Source organism: Molothrus ater, chromosome 8 (assembly GCF_012460135.2).
Source record: "Molothrus ater isolate BHLD 08-10-18 breed brown headed cowbird chromosome 8, BPBGC_Mater_1.1, whole genome shotgun sequence".
NCBI classification, from domain to species: Eukaryota; Metazoa; Chordata; class Aves; order Passeriformes; family Icteridae; genus Molothrus; species Molothrus ater.
The window spans coordinates 26,344,542-26,361,835 of record NC_050485.2 but is presented as its reverse complement, the minus strand read 5'-3'; the positions used below and the strand labels follow the sequence as shown (position 1 = coordinate 26,361,835).

General features: G+C 38.0%; 1 protein-coding gene across 2 annotated transcripts in view; it reads right to left on the bottom strand.

Annotated features, from left to right (window-relative positions):
- Positions 1-5,495: 5,495 nt before the first annotated feature.
- Positions 5,496-17,294, bottom strand: part of SHOC2 (SHOC2 leucine rich repeat scaffold protein) — a 62,862-nt gene continuing 51,063 nt past the window's right edge. For both annotated transcript variants that reach the window (XM_036385561.2, XM_036385560.2), the window contains 5 exons: positions 15,385-15,573; positions 13,967-14,089; positions 11,723-11,860; positions 11,120-11,237; positions 5,496-9,838 (listed from right to left, as the gene is read on the bottom strand). In XM_036385561.2, coding sequence (XP_036241454.1) covers positions 9,630-9,838; positions 11,120-11,237; positions 11,723-11,860; positions 13,967-14,089; positions 15,385-15,573 — 777 coding nt within the window. In that variant the 3' untranslated portion in view covers positions 5,496-9,629. The remainder of the gene's footprint in view (positions 9,839-11,119; positions 11,238-11,722; positions 11,861-13,966; positions 14,090-15,384; positions 15,574-17,294) is intronic.

Genomic DNA, 17,294 nt, shown 5'->3' with positions numbered 1-17,294 from the left:
CAACTCTGAACAGAACAATGCCAGATTCTTCTGCCACAACTTTGTCTTTGCACTCTGATGAAGGATACAGGAGGTCAATGCTCCCATCAACACAGGATGCCATCCCCATTTTCACAAGGCTCAATGTCTTTAACACCCTCTGCCATCCAAGAAAACCTGATGGGAGCCATAGCTCAGGGAAGGGAAAGGAGCAACCTCTACTCCTTCATGTATATTCTGCTGTTCAGCTTGTCAGAGCCAGTGAAATGCAAGGGCAGGAGGAGTGAGAGGTAAAGCAATCCATGAGAAACACTGGAGCTCCCCAGACAGGGAGCACTGAACCCATCCTGAACTCTCCCTTTCTACTTGTTGAGGCCAAGCCATTTGCTGGGCAGCAACCACAAAGGGGAAATTGCCATACAGCATCCAAGCACTTCCAGAGGCATAGCACCAGTGTCCTCAGACACGCACAGGAAAACAGCATAAGTGAAATCTCAGCACCCTTTCATTCTAGCTAGGCTAAAAATATTCCCCAAATCTTCAGAAAGGCAGCTCACTGCGAATGCAACTGCCTTTAACTGACAGCACCTCAAAACCATTCTGTTGAGGAGCCCTTCTGATCCAGCCACCAGGCTCATGTCCTTCCTAGGAGGGTTCCCTGTGTCCCTAAGCACTGGGACACCCTGCCAGGCCAGCAAAGTCCTCTGGAGTTGAAGTCACTGAAGATCACCATTAATTCCTCACTACAATCCAGTTTCAGTTTTCCTTAAGCAGAGCAAAAGAAAAATGGTAAAAAGCAATTGTGGCAAGTTCAACAAATATCTTTAAAATTGTAAATTTTTAAACGTTTCTGGGGAATTACATGTCTGTATGAAATGAGAATGTCATTTTCTTATTAATACTTCAATAACAATTTAACTGTGGAAGCATGTGGGTTTTCCTAAAGCAGAAGTGATGAATATTATTAAGCATTACACATATTTCAGAACTCTTTACCGGACTGTTAAGCATTTTGTGTCACTTCAAAAATTAAACCATCCATCCTCATTCCTAAATGGTTTGGAGCACAGATTTGCTACAGAATTGCCATTTAATCAAAATTCATTCCTTTCTGAATCTTGACATGTAGCCCAAGCCAAATCTTTTATCTGGCAAGTACTCAGACATCAATCCCTTTACAGGGACTCTGAGACACAATAGAAAAACCTGGCTGTGTCCAAGGAGCCAACAGAGAAGCTGTACAGCAATGCACAGCTGTGTCATGTGCAGCTGCTCCATCCTTTTCATTTTCCTCTCCCAGCCATCTGTTCCCAAATTCTGTTTTTCTCTTGGTGTTTCCATTCTGCAACAGAACTGGAGAAAAGGGGCTCATAACCAACACAAAGCAAGTTCAGAAGAACTGGCTGCACCAGCAGGTTCATGGGGCAGAAGTCACCGGTCCTACACCATCTTTTTGCTCTCCCTGCCTTCCTCCACTGACTTCAGCTCAGCACAGGGTGGAAGGCATGGGAGTGAGATACCTGGCTGCTGACCAAAGAGTGAAATCTGAAGTAGGAGAGTTGGCAGGTAAGAGCACAAGTGGAGAGGCTGAGAGCAGAGCTGATGGGAGTTGAAGAGCTCACAGGGGGAAAAAGAAGCAATGCTAGAAAAGCCCCTCCTTCTCATGGGGATTCTGCTACTTCCAGATAGAGCTCTGTTTTAAAGTGACATCAACCCTCCCCAGCTTTCAAAAGCTTCTTCAGAAAAAGCAGTGGCCTGGCCTCAGGACCATCCATCTGGTGGAGCCACAGACCCAAGAATCTTGGCTGTGCTCTCCTGCCTGCCTGGCTGTGCCTGGAGCTGCATCCTGGCCTACCAACAGCATCCATCAGGAGAGGCTGGCAGGGTACCACCCACTCTCCACTTGGCTCAATTTGCTTTTAGGGAATTGCCTCCAGTGCCTTTCAGTCTTTCCAGGCAAACTTCTGACTCCTGGTGCTGCTGGGACTCTCTCCTGGTCCCCCACATCAGAACCATGTGGCACTGTCTGATGCAGGTTTTGGGGAGACTGGAAATGCCTGGCAGGCCTAAAAAGAAGTGCTTGACATGGAGATGATTAAAAAGCCTGCAATCAGAGCTGCCTCACTGACCAGAAGCTCCATACCTAGTTAAATTTCTTGCCTGCTGCTGCTCTGGCAAGGATAGATAATTCTAAGTTAGTTATAACTTCCCACTCAGTTAACATTACTTGGCAAGGACCAAAAAAGATGAAAGGCTTCCAAAAACCTTGGGTCATACAGAGAGAAGAGTTTTACTGCACTGTCTTTACCATGGCTGTTTTCAAACATCTGAAGATTTTCAATGAAAAAATGTATTTCCATTAAAACTGACCACATGAAGTTTGGAAATCACTTCAGGCAGTACAGCTGTAATAATGCAGGACAAAATGCAAAGCAGCTACTACTACGCCAAGCAAAGCTAAGCACCAAACTACAGCAAATTAAGGATTCATTATGAGTCTTAACAACAAAAAAAAATACTAATAGAAAGGAAAAGGAGGGTGTTGTGGAAAGAGCTTTTAAAAGGGAACACTTGTCTGCAATTTTGCAGATAGCATCTTACTTGGAGGCAGTGGGGTAGATTGATCTCTAAAGACTCTTAAAAGGTTTTGCAGCAGAAAAAAATAGTTGCAAGGCACATAGATCATTAACCATGCAGCCCAGGCTGCCAGCTGCTCACTCAGAAACTCCAGATGGCTCCTCCTCTAAAACATCATCATTTGATCTTGGTAATCAAATTATCTCCCACTCTTACAATCTGAAGTGAGGCAAGGGTTGAACGAAGAGATGATGTATTTTATTTGACTGAGATGGATTGTGAAAACGAAACAAATTAGCTTTCAAGGCACTCAGCCTGTGCCAGTTGTATCAAAGTTAACCATCTCCAGCCCTCTAACACTTCTTTTTCTACCATGGCCATCACAGAGTTCACAGCACCAGCTATGCTCTACAGAGCTGCCCAGTGTTCAGATTTTATGCAGTATTTGTACACTAAACATACAGTGGGTATCTAAAATGCTCAACTCCCAGCAGTGGAGCAGGACTTGTCACTGGAGAGCAGTGCTGGGACACTGGGTATCCTGAAGCACTTGGGCTGGATTAATGACACAAACATGTCATTTGTTTGTCTCACCAGAGACACACAAGACACCATCTGCATATTGCTGAGGCCTTTTGTACAGCCTTAAGGACATGGGGTGGCAGAAACAAAACACATTTTTCACTTTTCACTCAGTTAGAGCCACATTGCACGGTTCTTGAGGCCAGGCTCATCTGGGGGGTGCTCACTTCAACCATCTGAACAAAAAGCACTCACAACCTGAAAGCTCCCCCCAGTCCAGGTGGTTGCCAGGCTCTGGCTGACACCAATTGTTGGCAGGATGCTCCCTGTCATGGAAGGGTCAGGGAAGATTCCTTTTCTTCTCTATGTGAATTTCTTATGTAGCTTTCTACAAAGACTTCAAGGAAGAAAAAAAAACCCAACCAGTGCAGTCTCTTTCAAAAAAAAAAAAAAAAGCAATATCAGAAATTTCCTAGTATTTTCAGAAAATGTTGGGCTTTGACACTTTAAAAAAGTCAGCTGAAATATTCAAAAGTCACATCTTCCAAAACAATGAACTCTTACTAGCATGAAGAGAGTATTCTAAATCCTGGCATTATTTAAATCAGCACACTATGAGAAATTTCATATTAATTCTGGTTTTTATACCTAGTTGCAAGAGATGATGGAAGACAGTTATAGCTAACCAGAGGAAATATTTAATTACAGTAGAGGGTGGCCTGCATCTGAAGTATAAATCCTAATTTGGTCCTTGCCTAGTGGGAATATTCCTCACCAGAACTTAGTACTAAACTTTATCAGCCACTCAACTTTAATTTTCAGGACAGAACTGTACTTTTATTTCACAAAGTAGAATTACACAAAGAACAATAGAGGTTGCTAAAGGCTATGAACCAGGAAAAAGACTCAGAGCTGGGACTAGAAAACCACAGAGAAAGGCAGCAGAAATTATCAGAGAATAGAAGAGGTTTAGTTTGAAGAGAATAGAAGAGGTTTAGTTTGAAGAGAAGCTAAAAAACTAGAACTCCATGACTTGGAGAAAAAATGCTGCCATTTATGAAAATAAACTGTCTTGGTTTGTCTTTGGCACCCTAAGACATAAACCCAAAACCTTAAAGAGTGGTAAAAAGCAGATGAACAGGAAAAAAACTGTTCATAAATTTCTAGTTCTACAAGAACTAGGAGTTACCAAATGAAATAAGGTGGCGTGGTTCAAAACAAACAAAAGGAAGTACTTTTTCACCCAGCACATAATCATATTGTAGAATTATTGGACACAGGATGTTGCAGAGGTAAGAAATACACAGAGATGTAAAATTAAAAAAAAAAAAAGAAAAGAAAAAGGAAAAAGAAAGCTTCTTCTGTGAATTTGCTTTATCTATCAGGGCTACTAAATGCAGTGATGCAGATGCTGTTTCCTTTCTGCCAGCCCTTCCAACAGTGGTTGGTGAGCTCTGAGCAGTGCAGCAGAGGAGCTGCACATGCTGATGTGCACATCTGCACAGCCCTGTCAGAGAGGGGGGTGGCAGGGGGTCCAACACCACAGCACAGGAGTGCCAGCTGCTGAGGAGACTGCCTTGTTTTCAGACTGTGGCATCACTTATGGTTACAGGGACTGACTCACGTCAAAGACCAAAATTTAGGTATTTTGATCAGAGTCTCCACTGATTTTAATCAGCAGGGACCTGATGAAATGACAGAAGCACTCATTATTGCACGAGTGACTGCTGCACACTATGAGAGCTGGTTCCAGCTTTTTTAAGGAACCAGCTGCAGTCCTCTGCCTCTTTCCTCATGCCCAAACTCCTGAGGGCTTTCTATTCTGACTTCCAAGGACACTGGATTCTTGTTTGTTTGTTTGTTTGTAGGGCACAATGTAAGCATGACTTTCTTGAAGCAGTCTATGCAATGAGCTTGACAGAGCTGGAAGATATCAGTTTAATCAGTGCCATGGCAGCCTGGCAATACTGTCTGTTATTAAACCTGAAGATTAAATGCTGGTGTCTGTCTTTTAGGCATCACAATTCTATACCTACTTTAATTTTGTTGCTGCTGATATGCATTTTGAACTAAAATCCAAGATTTATTTTCCCCATCAGAGAGAAGGCTGTGGGATTTTTTTACTACATGCCCTACTAAAACATAACAAAATGAGTATAAAATTTTTTACCAATATTTGCTGTACAGAAGGTCTCCAGTCTACATGACTCAGAGTAAAGAAGTTACTATCACCCGACTTTTGAAGTTTCCTGTAATTGCTCTACATGAAAATCTATATTTTGAGATCTTTCGAAGAGTGATAAATATATAAAGAGAACACAGTTCTTAATAATTTGCAGTGCTGCAAAAGTAGACTTACATCCAGGTTAATGTCAGACTAGAAATACTAGAAAACTTTGAAAAGACTCAGTGGCAGCTTATTTACAAATATACTATTTATAATGAATGCATTGATACAGAATGACTCTTATAAAAAAGCAAGGCAATCTTTTATATAGACATAACAACATTACAATAATTCAGATTAAAAGTACATTTTTGTAGACTGTTTACACTCTCACTTAGCTTTTAACCACAAAATTAGTGTGGTCTGATATTTTTCCACAGCAAAGGTCCTGTGCAGTCCTGGTTAAGATCTAAATCAGAATAATAATAAACATAATTTTTTGATATTTGCTAATGAGAAAACAAACCCATTTTTAGATCCTATAATTTGTTTGTAATCATCCTTACTGTTCCTTGAACTTTGTATTGTGCAAATTACCACCAACTGCACATTTCTAACTAGAAGCTATTTTGGCGTTTCTTTTGATAAAAATGATGTGTTTCGCTGACAGGAAAATTCTTCATTGCATCCAGATAGGACAAGTCTCCTGATATGGATTTGTGCTGATTTAGAAGTTTAATTTATTTTTGGGTTAAAAAAAAGGGAGGAAAAATAACCTCTCAAAGCTTTCTAATTGTTAAATAAAAACGATTTCTCAATCTCTGCAGATTGAAGATGACACATGAATTCCAGGTGACACAATGGGTTTAAGCACTAACCAGAGAGACAATCCAAGTACCAAACTTGAACATGGGACAGCAAGAGACAAAACTTTAAAAGGCTTATGCTAAAAAACTTTTGCAAGGAATTATAAAAAAAAATCCTATTTAGTAAATTAAAATGCAATATGTGACCAACATGAGTCACAACAGCAACTGTTCCTTCTTTTCATGGTTTAGCAAATTTCTGATCTGCTTTATACCTTTCCAGACCTCCATAATACTACATAATTTATAATAATTTAGCTTGTTAAATCAAGGCATGATTCAGGATAGTGTCTATGAGTCATGAGTATGTATGTACACAGGCACAGACACATAAAAAATTGATATTTTGGCTATGGACAAGTAATCAAGGTCATGATTTTCACCCAAAGTAAGACTGTCATATTTTTCAATAACAGTTCTAAATTACTTCCCTCAGTATGGCAAGGAGAATAAACACTTAATACAAGTATCTGGGAATCACTTGTTTCTCAATCTTATTTTCAAAAATGCTGTAAATAATTTATTTCTCCACCTTGTCTATGCTTTCATACATGTATACATACACAAATACATTTTTGTATTTATGTATACATACAGTTGTCAGAATGAAGTTCTCTCCATTCATACTTTAACTGATATGGGCAAATAAAATTCTTAAACATGTATAAGCCAGTATGTGTGTTCAGCTGAATGTCACCAGGCAATAAAACCATCTAGAATCTACACCAGTTAATAATCCAGCATCCTGGGAAAAGCAAAAGTCTGTTATTTCAGGAGGTAAGACTATTTTAAATGATCAAAATGGCTGGGTTTATATGGATCTATGTATAGATCTGGATATAAATCCACGTACTTACATGGATTTATATGCATGTATTTCCAATCTGTGCCAGATACTTAATGCTTTAAACTTGCAGATCATTTTAAAGAACTTTTCAGATTCTTCTGACTTGATTTCTCCTGCACCAGAACTTCTCTCACACTGCTCTTATTCAAATCTCCCTTGAGACACTGAAAAAATAAGCATTCACCTCAAAGTGTATAAAATTAAACGCCTAAAACAGGGCTCAGGATTATCTGGCATTGCAACAACCATACTAGTACAAAGATAGTTTGAAAAAAATATCCTGTTTTTAATATAGTAATGAATTAAAACATAGCTTTATTTATTCCTATAAGTGTACTGAAAAGAATAGCTTGTTTTTAAGTGAGTGTGATGAGCACTATTTTGGTAGCCAACTTCTCCACGGGAATTTATGTGAGAGAGGGTCAGCTCCAATCATACAGTCATTAACCATGTACCTTAACAAGGTGAATAATCAACATATTTACAAACTAAACAAATTCAATCCCTTGAACTCTTATAAAAACGGGATTGAGGAGCAGACAGGGAATGAGACCAAGACGTTTGGAAACACAAGGGGTCGCCACTTTTGCTTTAAGGAAGCATATTAACCAAACCAGTTTCCCCCCTAGGGACCTGAGGGCAAAACATGGACTTTGCAGTATATTCAGAATTTCAATTACAGTCTTGATACTAAGCATTTCAGCATCTTCATATTTTAACACCTTAGTGCTGAGAAAGATTAACTCAGGCAGAACTGTAAGGAACTAGCCTTTTATAAACTAAAGTCTAAACTGAAAAGCTACAGTAGATGTAAAAAAAAAAAAAAAAAAAGGGGGAAGGGGGGAACGACAGAGAGAGTGTGTGAGAAAGAATAGAACATTACTTAGTAAAATCCAGTGACATCTACAATAGTTTTACAGCATGTTTAAGCCCTCTAAGGTTTTATATCTCCACCTGCCTTCCATTTAAAACTTACTCCTTGTTAATGAAAAGACATACAACAAAACAAAATGCAAGCAGATCGAGGAAATATGTCTAAATAAGCACACCTGAAAGCCAGAAATAATATTCCCAAACTTCTGCATGTGGAACAGATTTCCCATGGCATCCATTGATTTGATTTTGTGCAAAAGGTACAGCCCTGTAAGTCACACTATCCCAGCAGCAATTCCAGTGAGTATAAACAGAACAGTTCTTGGATAACCATGGAATGTGACTGCCTCAAGTTCTTACCCTCCTGAAAAAGGACAACTGCAAGTGCAGCAATAGTGAAAATCTCCCTGAAGCATCTTCTGCCTTCTAAACAGCCAAGAAATTCATGATAAAACTGAATGTCCACTACTTACAGTGTTTCTCTTGAGCTACCAACATCTCTGCACAAATGAAAAAGGTGCCTCTTTTTTAACAGATCGGTTTAATACTGAAACAGATAGGATGAAGTTAAAAAAGAATAATCAAGATACTGAACTGAATATTTTGAAGCAAGTGCCCCAGCTGTGGGGAAAAGTGCATTTAGTTCAGCAGCAAAACAGCACAGTGTGAAGATATTGTGCTTGGACACAGAAGTTCCATAATGGAAGGAGGTACAAGGCAAGTCAAGATATAAAACCATAGTACATTGTTAACCAACCTTAAAACTTACATATATTGCAGTGTTTAAAAGTAAGACACATTCATTTATTGTACAAGGTCTATAAGGAATCCTTAAAATTGCCTGTTGTAGTTTATGACTCAACATTGTAATAAAAATGTACATATATATTATTTCCTTGTCACTTAACTGTACTGTTAGACCTCATGGACTTGTTACTTCACACAATGAAAACCGCTCTTCACTGAGGATACTCCACATTTTTACCAATCTGAAAAGGTTTACTTGTGCTAGAAAAGACCAACTGCAAAAGGCTCAGTTCAGATATGTTATGCCTGCAACTGATAACTCAGGGAAGCAAGATTTAAAGGAATTCAAGCTTTTTTTTTTCTTTTCTTTTTGTTTTGACTGCATCCTTTTCACCTGCCAGTTGTTCTGATGAGTATGTTTTTAGTATACAAACTGGTTGATAAAAATTCATCAGCAGAGGCATATAAACTCTAGATATGATTGATTAAAACAGAGCAAATCAGAATAAAACAAAATCCAGTGATTTACTCTGACTGTAAACAATATAAAAACACCATTTGCTTCAAATCTCAAAATAAGTTAAAAGAAAATACCAACCTCAGGGGACGAGCCCCTTTCAGGTTTTAACACAAAAAAAAAAAGGGGGGGGAACAGAAAAGTTCATTATATAAAGGTTATACATTTCTCTTAACTGAAAGTAAATCTAAGCAAAACTGGTTTTGTCCCTTAAATTTAAACTTTGAGTTCATTGGCAATTGCTTTAAATGAACTGGCATTTTCAGATTATTCAGACAACTTCCATCAAGTTCAGCAAAGAAAACTTAGACAAGCATTTTTACAGAATTTAAAAAAAAATCTAAATGGCTATGATTCCTCTATTAGCAGAAACACATAATGCAGTCTTAAATTTGCCTTTTTATATTATTTATATATTTATATATATATAATATAATATAAACCACATATATTATATTATATATACATATACAGACAATTACAACATTAATGCAGTTTGTATTTTGTACAGTGTATTGGACAAGTCGATGAGCATCAGACCATGGCACGATATGGTCCCTGCATTTTTAGGAACTGGATGATGAAGGAGGGTCCTCCTGCAACAATCTGAGGTGGAAGGTGGCTGAGCGGGCAGTTCTCAATACTCATTATTGACAGTTTGCTGCAAAGAGCCAGCTCAAAGGGAAGGCTGTGCAGATTGGGGTTGTCATTCAAATACAGTTCTTCCAGATTCTCCAGTGTACCTGGTTAAAATAAAATAGTAAGTAGTAGTTGTATCTTTTTGATTCATGCAGTTTCTAACTTTTAGACAGAGGCTCTGAGTCCACTTGAAGACTCTTCCCTATACAGAACCTTGAGTCAGTGAGACTCCTGTTCTCAAGCACAGCAAGTTCTGTTCACCAGTACCTAAGCAAGAACCAATTTGCTTTAATTTCCCTGTAAAAATATCCATTGGGGCATCTCCTTTAGATAATAAATGAACTACAAATATAGAGAATAAGAGAACTGAAAGGGAATTCACCATAGCCATTCACGAGCTATGCAAGTGCAGGCAACATGGAACAGCTATCTAATCAAAAGGACCTAGGAAATACTTATGCTATACAGGATCTAGTCTCTCTTTAAAAATATCTATGCCATTCCTTTTATCTAATTAGAAACCATATATTTAAGACCTGAAACCACATAACTGTCATGTGTCACAGTAAAAAAGCAGAAGAGTGTGACTTCTCTGCACAGAAAGATTAACTTATGAATTTATTAAATGGAACTAAGAAGTGTGAAAATTTTTTCCTGAATTAAAATTTTACAGTTTGCCTCTACATATACTACAATACAGATTAACCAGAAGCTGGAAAACAGTGTAATTTCTTTTTAAGACTTCCATTTCTCCTTTCAAAATCATAGAAGTCCTCCCCAAAATATTCCCCACTTTCCAATTTTATACACCATAAACATCTCCTATAACCTAAGAGACTATTTAATCTTTCACAAGAGAAAGCAGTAGGCAGGACTCATGGCATAGTAAACCAACCAAAAGGAGAAGCTATAGAAGAAAACAGTTGATAGCATGATACATGAAACAGCCACACCTGACAATAAGTGACAATTCTCTCATCTGTGAAGACATCCAGCTTTAATAACCAAACTGTACTCCTACAATGGTATTTAAAATGTTCTTACTGATTTTAATTCCACAGTTTGTTTCCACAGCAAACTCTCTCCACGAGCTTATAAATTACAAAGCTCTGTGTTTAGATTATTTTAGGTTTTTCTCACACTGAGGCACATATAAGATGAGCAGCTGTAATGGCTCCTCACCAAAGATGATGCAAGAGACAAACCATGCCTTCTTCATCTGCACATCACTCTAGAGCTGTTCCTATGGCACATCTTTTACATCAGGCTGCACATATCTAGAAGTTTCAAATTAATTTTGTGGCTTTTACTCATGGGCAAAATAGTTGGCTATGATATGTGCTTTGTCCAGACACACTGCACCAAACCAGACAAGAGGACCTTACCAATTTCCTCAGGAAGGTGTGTGAGAAGGTTCTCTCCGAGCCCAAGGTGCGTCAGATTGGTAAGGTGACCAATTCCTCTGGGAAGGGTGGTCAGCTGATTGTTAGTCAGAACCAATTTCTAAGGGAAAAACACATTTTTACAAACTGAATTAATGATTTTTGCTTGGAATGACAGCAAGTAACAAGATATGTGGCTGACAAATGAATGGGCTCTACTCTCCTGAATTTGAGCAAAAAAAATTTCAACCATTCATCAACATTTCAAATCTCTATCAAGCATCACTGAATGTAAAAATAAAAAGGTCCCTAATAAAACAAATGCCTAAACATAGATTTCATGAGCATGACAGAAATAATTCCTGGGGTGATATCATGCTCATGGTACAACAGTTAAAACCTTCAAAAATTTTTTGTCCAGTATTAACTAATAAAGCTGGGGAACAGTTAATGGGGACTAATTGTGGGTGAAGTTGCACAAGACTCATAACTTTTGTTTCTATGTCCAGTCTCAAATAGTTTCCACTCATCCAAAAAGCTGCAATTAAATCAGCATGGTGTAAATAAAGGACGCTAGATGCTTATCTTGACCAATTATTGTTTCACCTGCAGATCCTTGAGGTAAGCTATTTCATTTGGCAAGGATTCCAGTTTGTTTTCCTCTAGATCTAACTCTCGGAGTTTCCGTAGATTTCCAATTCCATGGGGAAGTTTCTTTAGGAGATTGTTTGACAAGATAAGAACCTCAAAAAAGAAACACCAAACACAGAATTTCAGCAACAAAATAAGTAAATAACAGATTAAAATACTTTTTTTTTAATATTTTCAAGTAATGAAATCCAATATTAGCCTACATTTACATTAAGGAAGTAGTTGAACATTTAAAAAAAAATAAAACAAGTCAGTGATTTAACAAAATTTTTTTCAAGTCTTTAATGATACAAACACAAACATGTAGGATATACTTCTTTAAAATATTATTATACATAATAATAAATGTAAAGCAAATACAATAGAAACCTTATTTCTTCAAATGATCAAAGAAAAACAATTTCTTCCTGAATTTGCCTACCATTTTGTTATGCTTCCTTATAGCTATCTCATAATCATGTTTTACATTATTTGCTCTGCTTGCCAAATCTTCCTTAAAAAGCTTAGTACTTCCTCTTCTCCCTGTGTCCCTTTGGTTAGGAGCAACAGCAAATAAACACACAGATGGGAGCACCTAAGCAGAGCACTGGCTTTCCAAAATGGGCTGCCATCACACACCCACGCCTACTACAGTGATGTCCTCTTGTTTTTCTCTTCATTTCTGAGCTGAATTATAAATGCCCCAGGTTCAAGAAGTGTATCCTTATTTTCAGGGTTAGCAGAGTTAACAGAGTTAACAGTTATTCATTATTTCACAGGTGAGTTAACAGGGGTTATACTAATACACCATTTTTCCTCCAGAGAAACCCTGCAGTTCTTGGAAGTAATCAAGCCTCATAACAGCACCGTGAGTAGTCAGGTAATTAATTACTGATTAAACAATGCTGTTATCTAGCTCTTTAAGGAGGCACATTGAGACATGAGGATGTGAAAGAGCAGCCAGTGTGGACCCTGTGCCAACCACACAGAACCAGCTAAGGCTGAGAGTTCCTCTCTTCTACCAATAATCTCAACTCTCACCGGCTTCATGTAACATGAAAACACCACAGACAGGAACAAAACAAAGGCATGGTGAGAATCAAAGTGAAAATCAAAGTGAAAGAAAGCCAATGCCTGAGGATTAGCACAAGCAGCATTTCAGTGACCATCCTTTATGCACTGCACATGCACGGAGCAGTGAGAACAGGAATGTTTTAATAGCTATCAAGAAACAAAGGCAGGAACAGACAATATTACCTACATGCAATGCAGCTGATTTAGCGCTGCTGTGGGAACCTTCACTTTTGTGTAAACACCGCCCCAACAGCTCTTTGTGTTTGATTTTTTAATTACAGAGAAACACAGTGGTAACAGGTCAGCAAACCAAGCAGCTCTCCAGCTTCAGCAGCTGACAGACCACCAGCAAACCCAGCTGCTAGAGGTTACTAATTTCCCAATCACATCAACCACAGCCTTCACTTAAAAGGGAACTGGGCTATTAAGTAACTATTATTCTGTCATAAATTTAGCCTCACACTACAGGAATAATTAAATATTCACAGAAGAAGTCACATTAGAAATTTGCAATTTCAAATATGCTATTTGTTATAGTTCTTTAACAGATTTTTCCCAGCAACTCACAGAGCCTAAAAAGTCCCCTCAACTGCCCAAACAAGTACCTCTGTCTTTCTGTCCCTCCAAGGCAATAATTTGTCTCTGCTGATGGTACCCTGAGAAACAGGATGAGGGGACAGAGCAGGTTTAGTTTATGCTTTTAACCTACGAGTTCTTCCCCCTCAAAGGCTGAGAATTCCCACCTGGCTGCCTAGGAGGTTCACAGAGCTACACTCAAGCCACCCCTGGCTGTCAAACATTTCATTATGTTTTTCTGATCCCTGCTGCTTCCATGCTGGTCTCCAGGAATTGAACCAAGTTCAGCAACATTGCATTTACAACACTGATTCCTGTTGAGAAAAATTTTCTTTCTACCCAGCTAAAAATATAGCTGTAGGTAGTGGTTTGTGCACACTCATCAAGAGCCTAAAGAACATTCAAAAGCTGTTGACAACAGCCACAAACAAATGCAACAGGGGATTAAACAGCACAGAGACACACATTTATTTAGCTTTATTTCACCCAAAAGTAATATTACTTAAACCTGAAGTAGAGAATCCCTATGTTGCAAGTATTCACTTAGCTGTTAACTTAGACTCTTCTCACCTCAAGAGAAACAAGCCCAGAGACATCCTCAGGGATTTTTGTGAGCTGGTTAGTCGCTAAATTCAGTTCTACCATACTTGTCCAAGTCCCAAAGTCCAAGGGGAGAGACGTCAGCTGATTGTCCTGTGATTTAACATATCAAACATTTAGGGTCTGCCCTTGCCAGAGGCTGGGAAGGCATCTGACAGATTAAACAAACTGCTAATAGAAATACTTCATAACAACATAGTTGATAATGAAATCAGAAGAACAAAATGTTGGTAATTGGCCAATTTTTTTCAAATTCCACCAAATATTAGTGGTACCAATCTAGAGTTACAGAATTGACTCTCTGTTACTAATATGAACTGAAGTGGAAAAACAAGAAGCACAAAATTCTCAAGATCTCACACTATGGTTAAAACATTTTTTGTCCTATTCGTGCTGAATACAATGGATGGTGGGTTCAAAAAAAGAAGAGAAAGTTCACTGTAACTTACAAAGGCACTATCAGCAAATGTTTGAATCCTAAAAATATACGGAGTTAAAAAAAATCCAAACAAACCAATCAAGAGAATAAACACCATCACTAAAAAATCCCACCAGAACCCACACCCCAAACCCTGCTGAGGGGAAAAAATCCAACAAACCCACAACCAAAAAAAAAAGACCAAAAAAACCCCATATACTTTAATGTCTCAGAGTAAAAGCATCTGAAATTACCCTGAACATGTTACTGCTCAAAATATTTTTTAAATATTTGATTTAGACCAGACACCACAAAATCTTTCAGAAAATGGTCACACAAAGTTGTGGTAAACAGGCAAAGTTACAAATGAGTATGTGAAAAAACTGGACAATGCAAATTGAGGATTCATTTGTCTCAAACTGTATTCTAAAACAGTAGCTGAGTTTAGCTACTGCTCAAGCATTTCTTGAAATAAATCTATTAATAGAATAATAGAATCTTTTTTCCCTACTTTAACTGTATTAGCACACTTAAAAATTCTTTTGCTGTGCTCTTCAACTACAGACAAAAATCTCTAGACTTAGGTTTTGAAAGACTATATTTAAAAAAATTATTTTGCATAGTTCTGTTTAAAAAGTAAATCGTAACAGTGTCTGAGGGAGAAATAAGCTAATCTACGTGCTTGTGTCCCATGTGGATATTCAAGAACTTTGCAGCCAGCTTTCTAATTTTCATTGTTTAAACTCAAGCAAATGTGAAAAAATCTTAACTAACAAAACATAAAGAAAATTAGTAACATCTTGATAGCACTATTTTACACTAATACAGAATTATTTATTTATGTGATAGCAGCAGCATCCACTTCAGCATGATAAATTCATTCCTTACATTATTAAGTCTGCCAGAATTCATGGAGCAGCAAACAGTGCTCCTCATTGATTTTACACAGTAGCATGTTTCTGTGCCTCACCTTCATGTTCAGCTTACTTAATACTTTAGCTCTGGAGAAAATTCCAAAGGGGATTTTATTGATGCGGTTGTGCTCCATATTGAGAGAGTAGATTGTGGAGAACTGGGACGGGCCACCCACAGGATAGGACTGGAAGCAGTTCCTGGCCAATGTTAAACTAGTCAGTTTGACAAGGCTGGATAAAAGACCCTGTAGAAAGAAGAAAACCACCCAAGAACTTAGGACAGATTTATTTGAATGCATCTCTTTTCCCTTATGGGTCTAATTAGAAATGTTTTTCCCCCCTCAAGTCCATCCCTTGAAGAAGTGTTGCAACACACAAACCAGTGTTAATTTGATATAACTTCCACCAGCAACAATCTCTGCTCACAGTCACCAGCCACTACCTTATTTCCCCCTTCCTCCCTGCATGCTGACAGATACAAAAAAAAGCAAACATGCCACATTTAAAAGCACAGGTTTGGGAGGTTTGGTAACTCTTTTCTCCTCTGAAAGCAATTTTTCTAATGACATGTTGCTCCAGGAGCACAGGGGCAGCGTGTCCATCCCATCCCCAGCAGCTGTTTTGGCTCCAGCAACTCACCCCCATCAAAATGGAGCCCAAAGAAATATCAACCCCACACAATGGCTCCCAAAAGAGGCATTTGATAATTCCAATGCAAATCCTTGGTAACTTCATATAAATCCATACTTGTGATCAGAACTTGTCAGTGTCTTGTAATTAGACCATAATAGTTTCAGATAATCAGACAGAGAAAAAGAATAGGATGGGTGGAAAATTCCATTGTTTTTTCCTTTTTCTAAAATATTCCTAAGTAGTTACTGCTCTATTTTTTTCCCCCTTTAAAAAATAAAAAGCAAGACACCTGTAGGTAAACTGCATAGCAAGGGCTGCCCATTGAATCCAGAGTTTCATTTCTTTTGACAATCTAGATTCCAAAATCCCAGCAGCCCATATCTCAGTTCATCTGTTAGTTACGTGCCAAGCACGTTGCTGGAACCGTGGAGATGGATAATGAGATCTAAATTACTGCTGAAGTGTCACCTTTGCTTATTACTACACCAACTTGAATCCAGCCCTATTTGCTTAAGTATTACAGAAATTGGAGATTTATGCATGGCATTACATACCATAAATAATGCAACATCTGCAATCAGGAATGAGCAGTAACAAGATAATGATTCCAACCATATTCCTAATGTCAGTATTTCTGGATTGCAATTTGAGCTCCATATTCACTGTAAATGCTTTAAGAACATGGCTTTGCTGTTTCACCAGGAAAGCTTTGGCTACTTTTATAAATAGTTTATTAACATTATTGTAAATAAATAGGATCTAATAGGGACTTACCTACATGCCCTGGCTAAAACTTTAGACAGTGGGGGCATCTCAGCAAATATCAGTGAAGCATTTCCCCCACTACAGATAAAATAATGGATCTTCAAATCAGTATCAATCTAACCTAATCATTAATTTCTATAATCTTTGGTTAGGATATATTGTTTCTACCTATACTTTAATTAACAGATATTAGTCCTAGGGTTAGGCAGTCCCTGAGCTCTAAGACAGTTTATTGTTTCAGATGGATCTTGGCATTTCAAAAAGCTGGTTTTGAAGGCTGCTTGTATACCAAAAAAAAATCTAAAATATGTTAGCTAATTCACTCTAATAGCCTAGAGTAATTAAATGCATTTGAAGGGAAGCAAGAGAGCTTTGGCAGTACAAAGAGAACAATGCTCTTACATCTATGAGAGCTGTGGCAGTGCTGCCTTCTTTCAGCCCATCCTTTTAAGATAAAATATTTATTAGGCATTGTGTCAGCAGCTTCAGCTATGTTTTGAAATTCAGAAATTTCTTCTACAAATACAGTTCTTTGTCTTATAGCATAACATGTTTTATTTTAAACAGA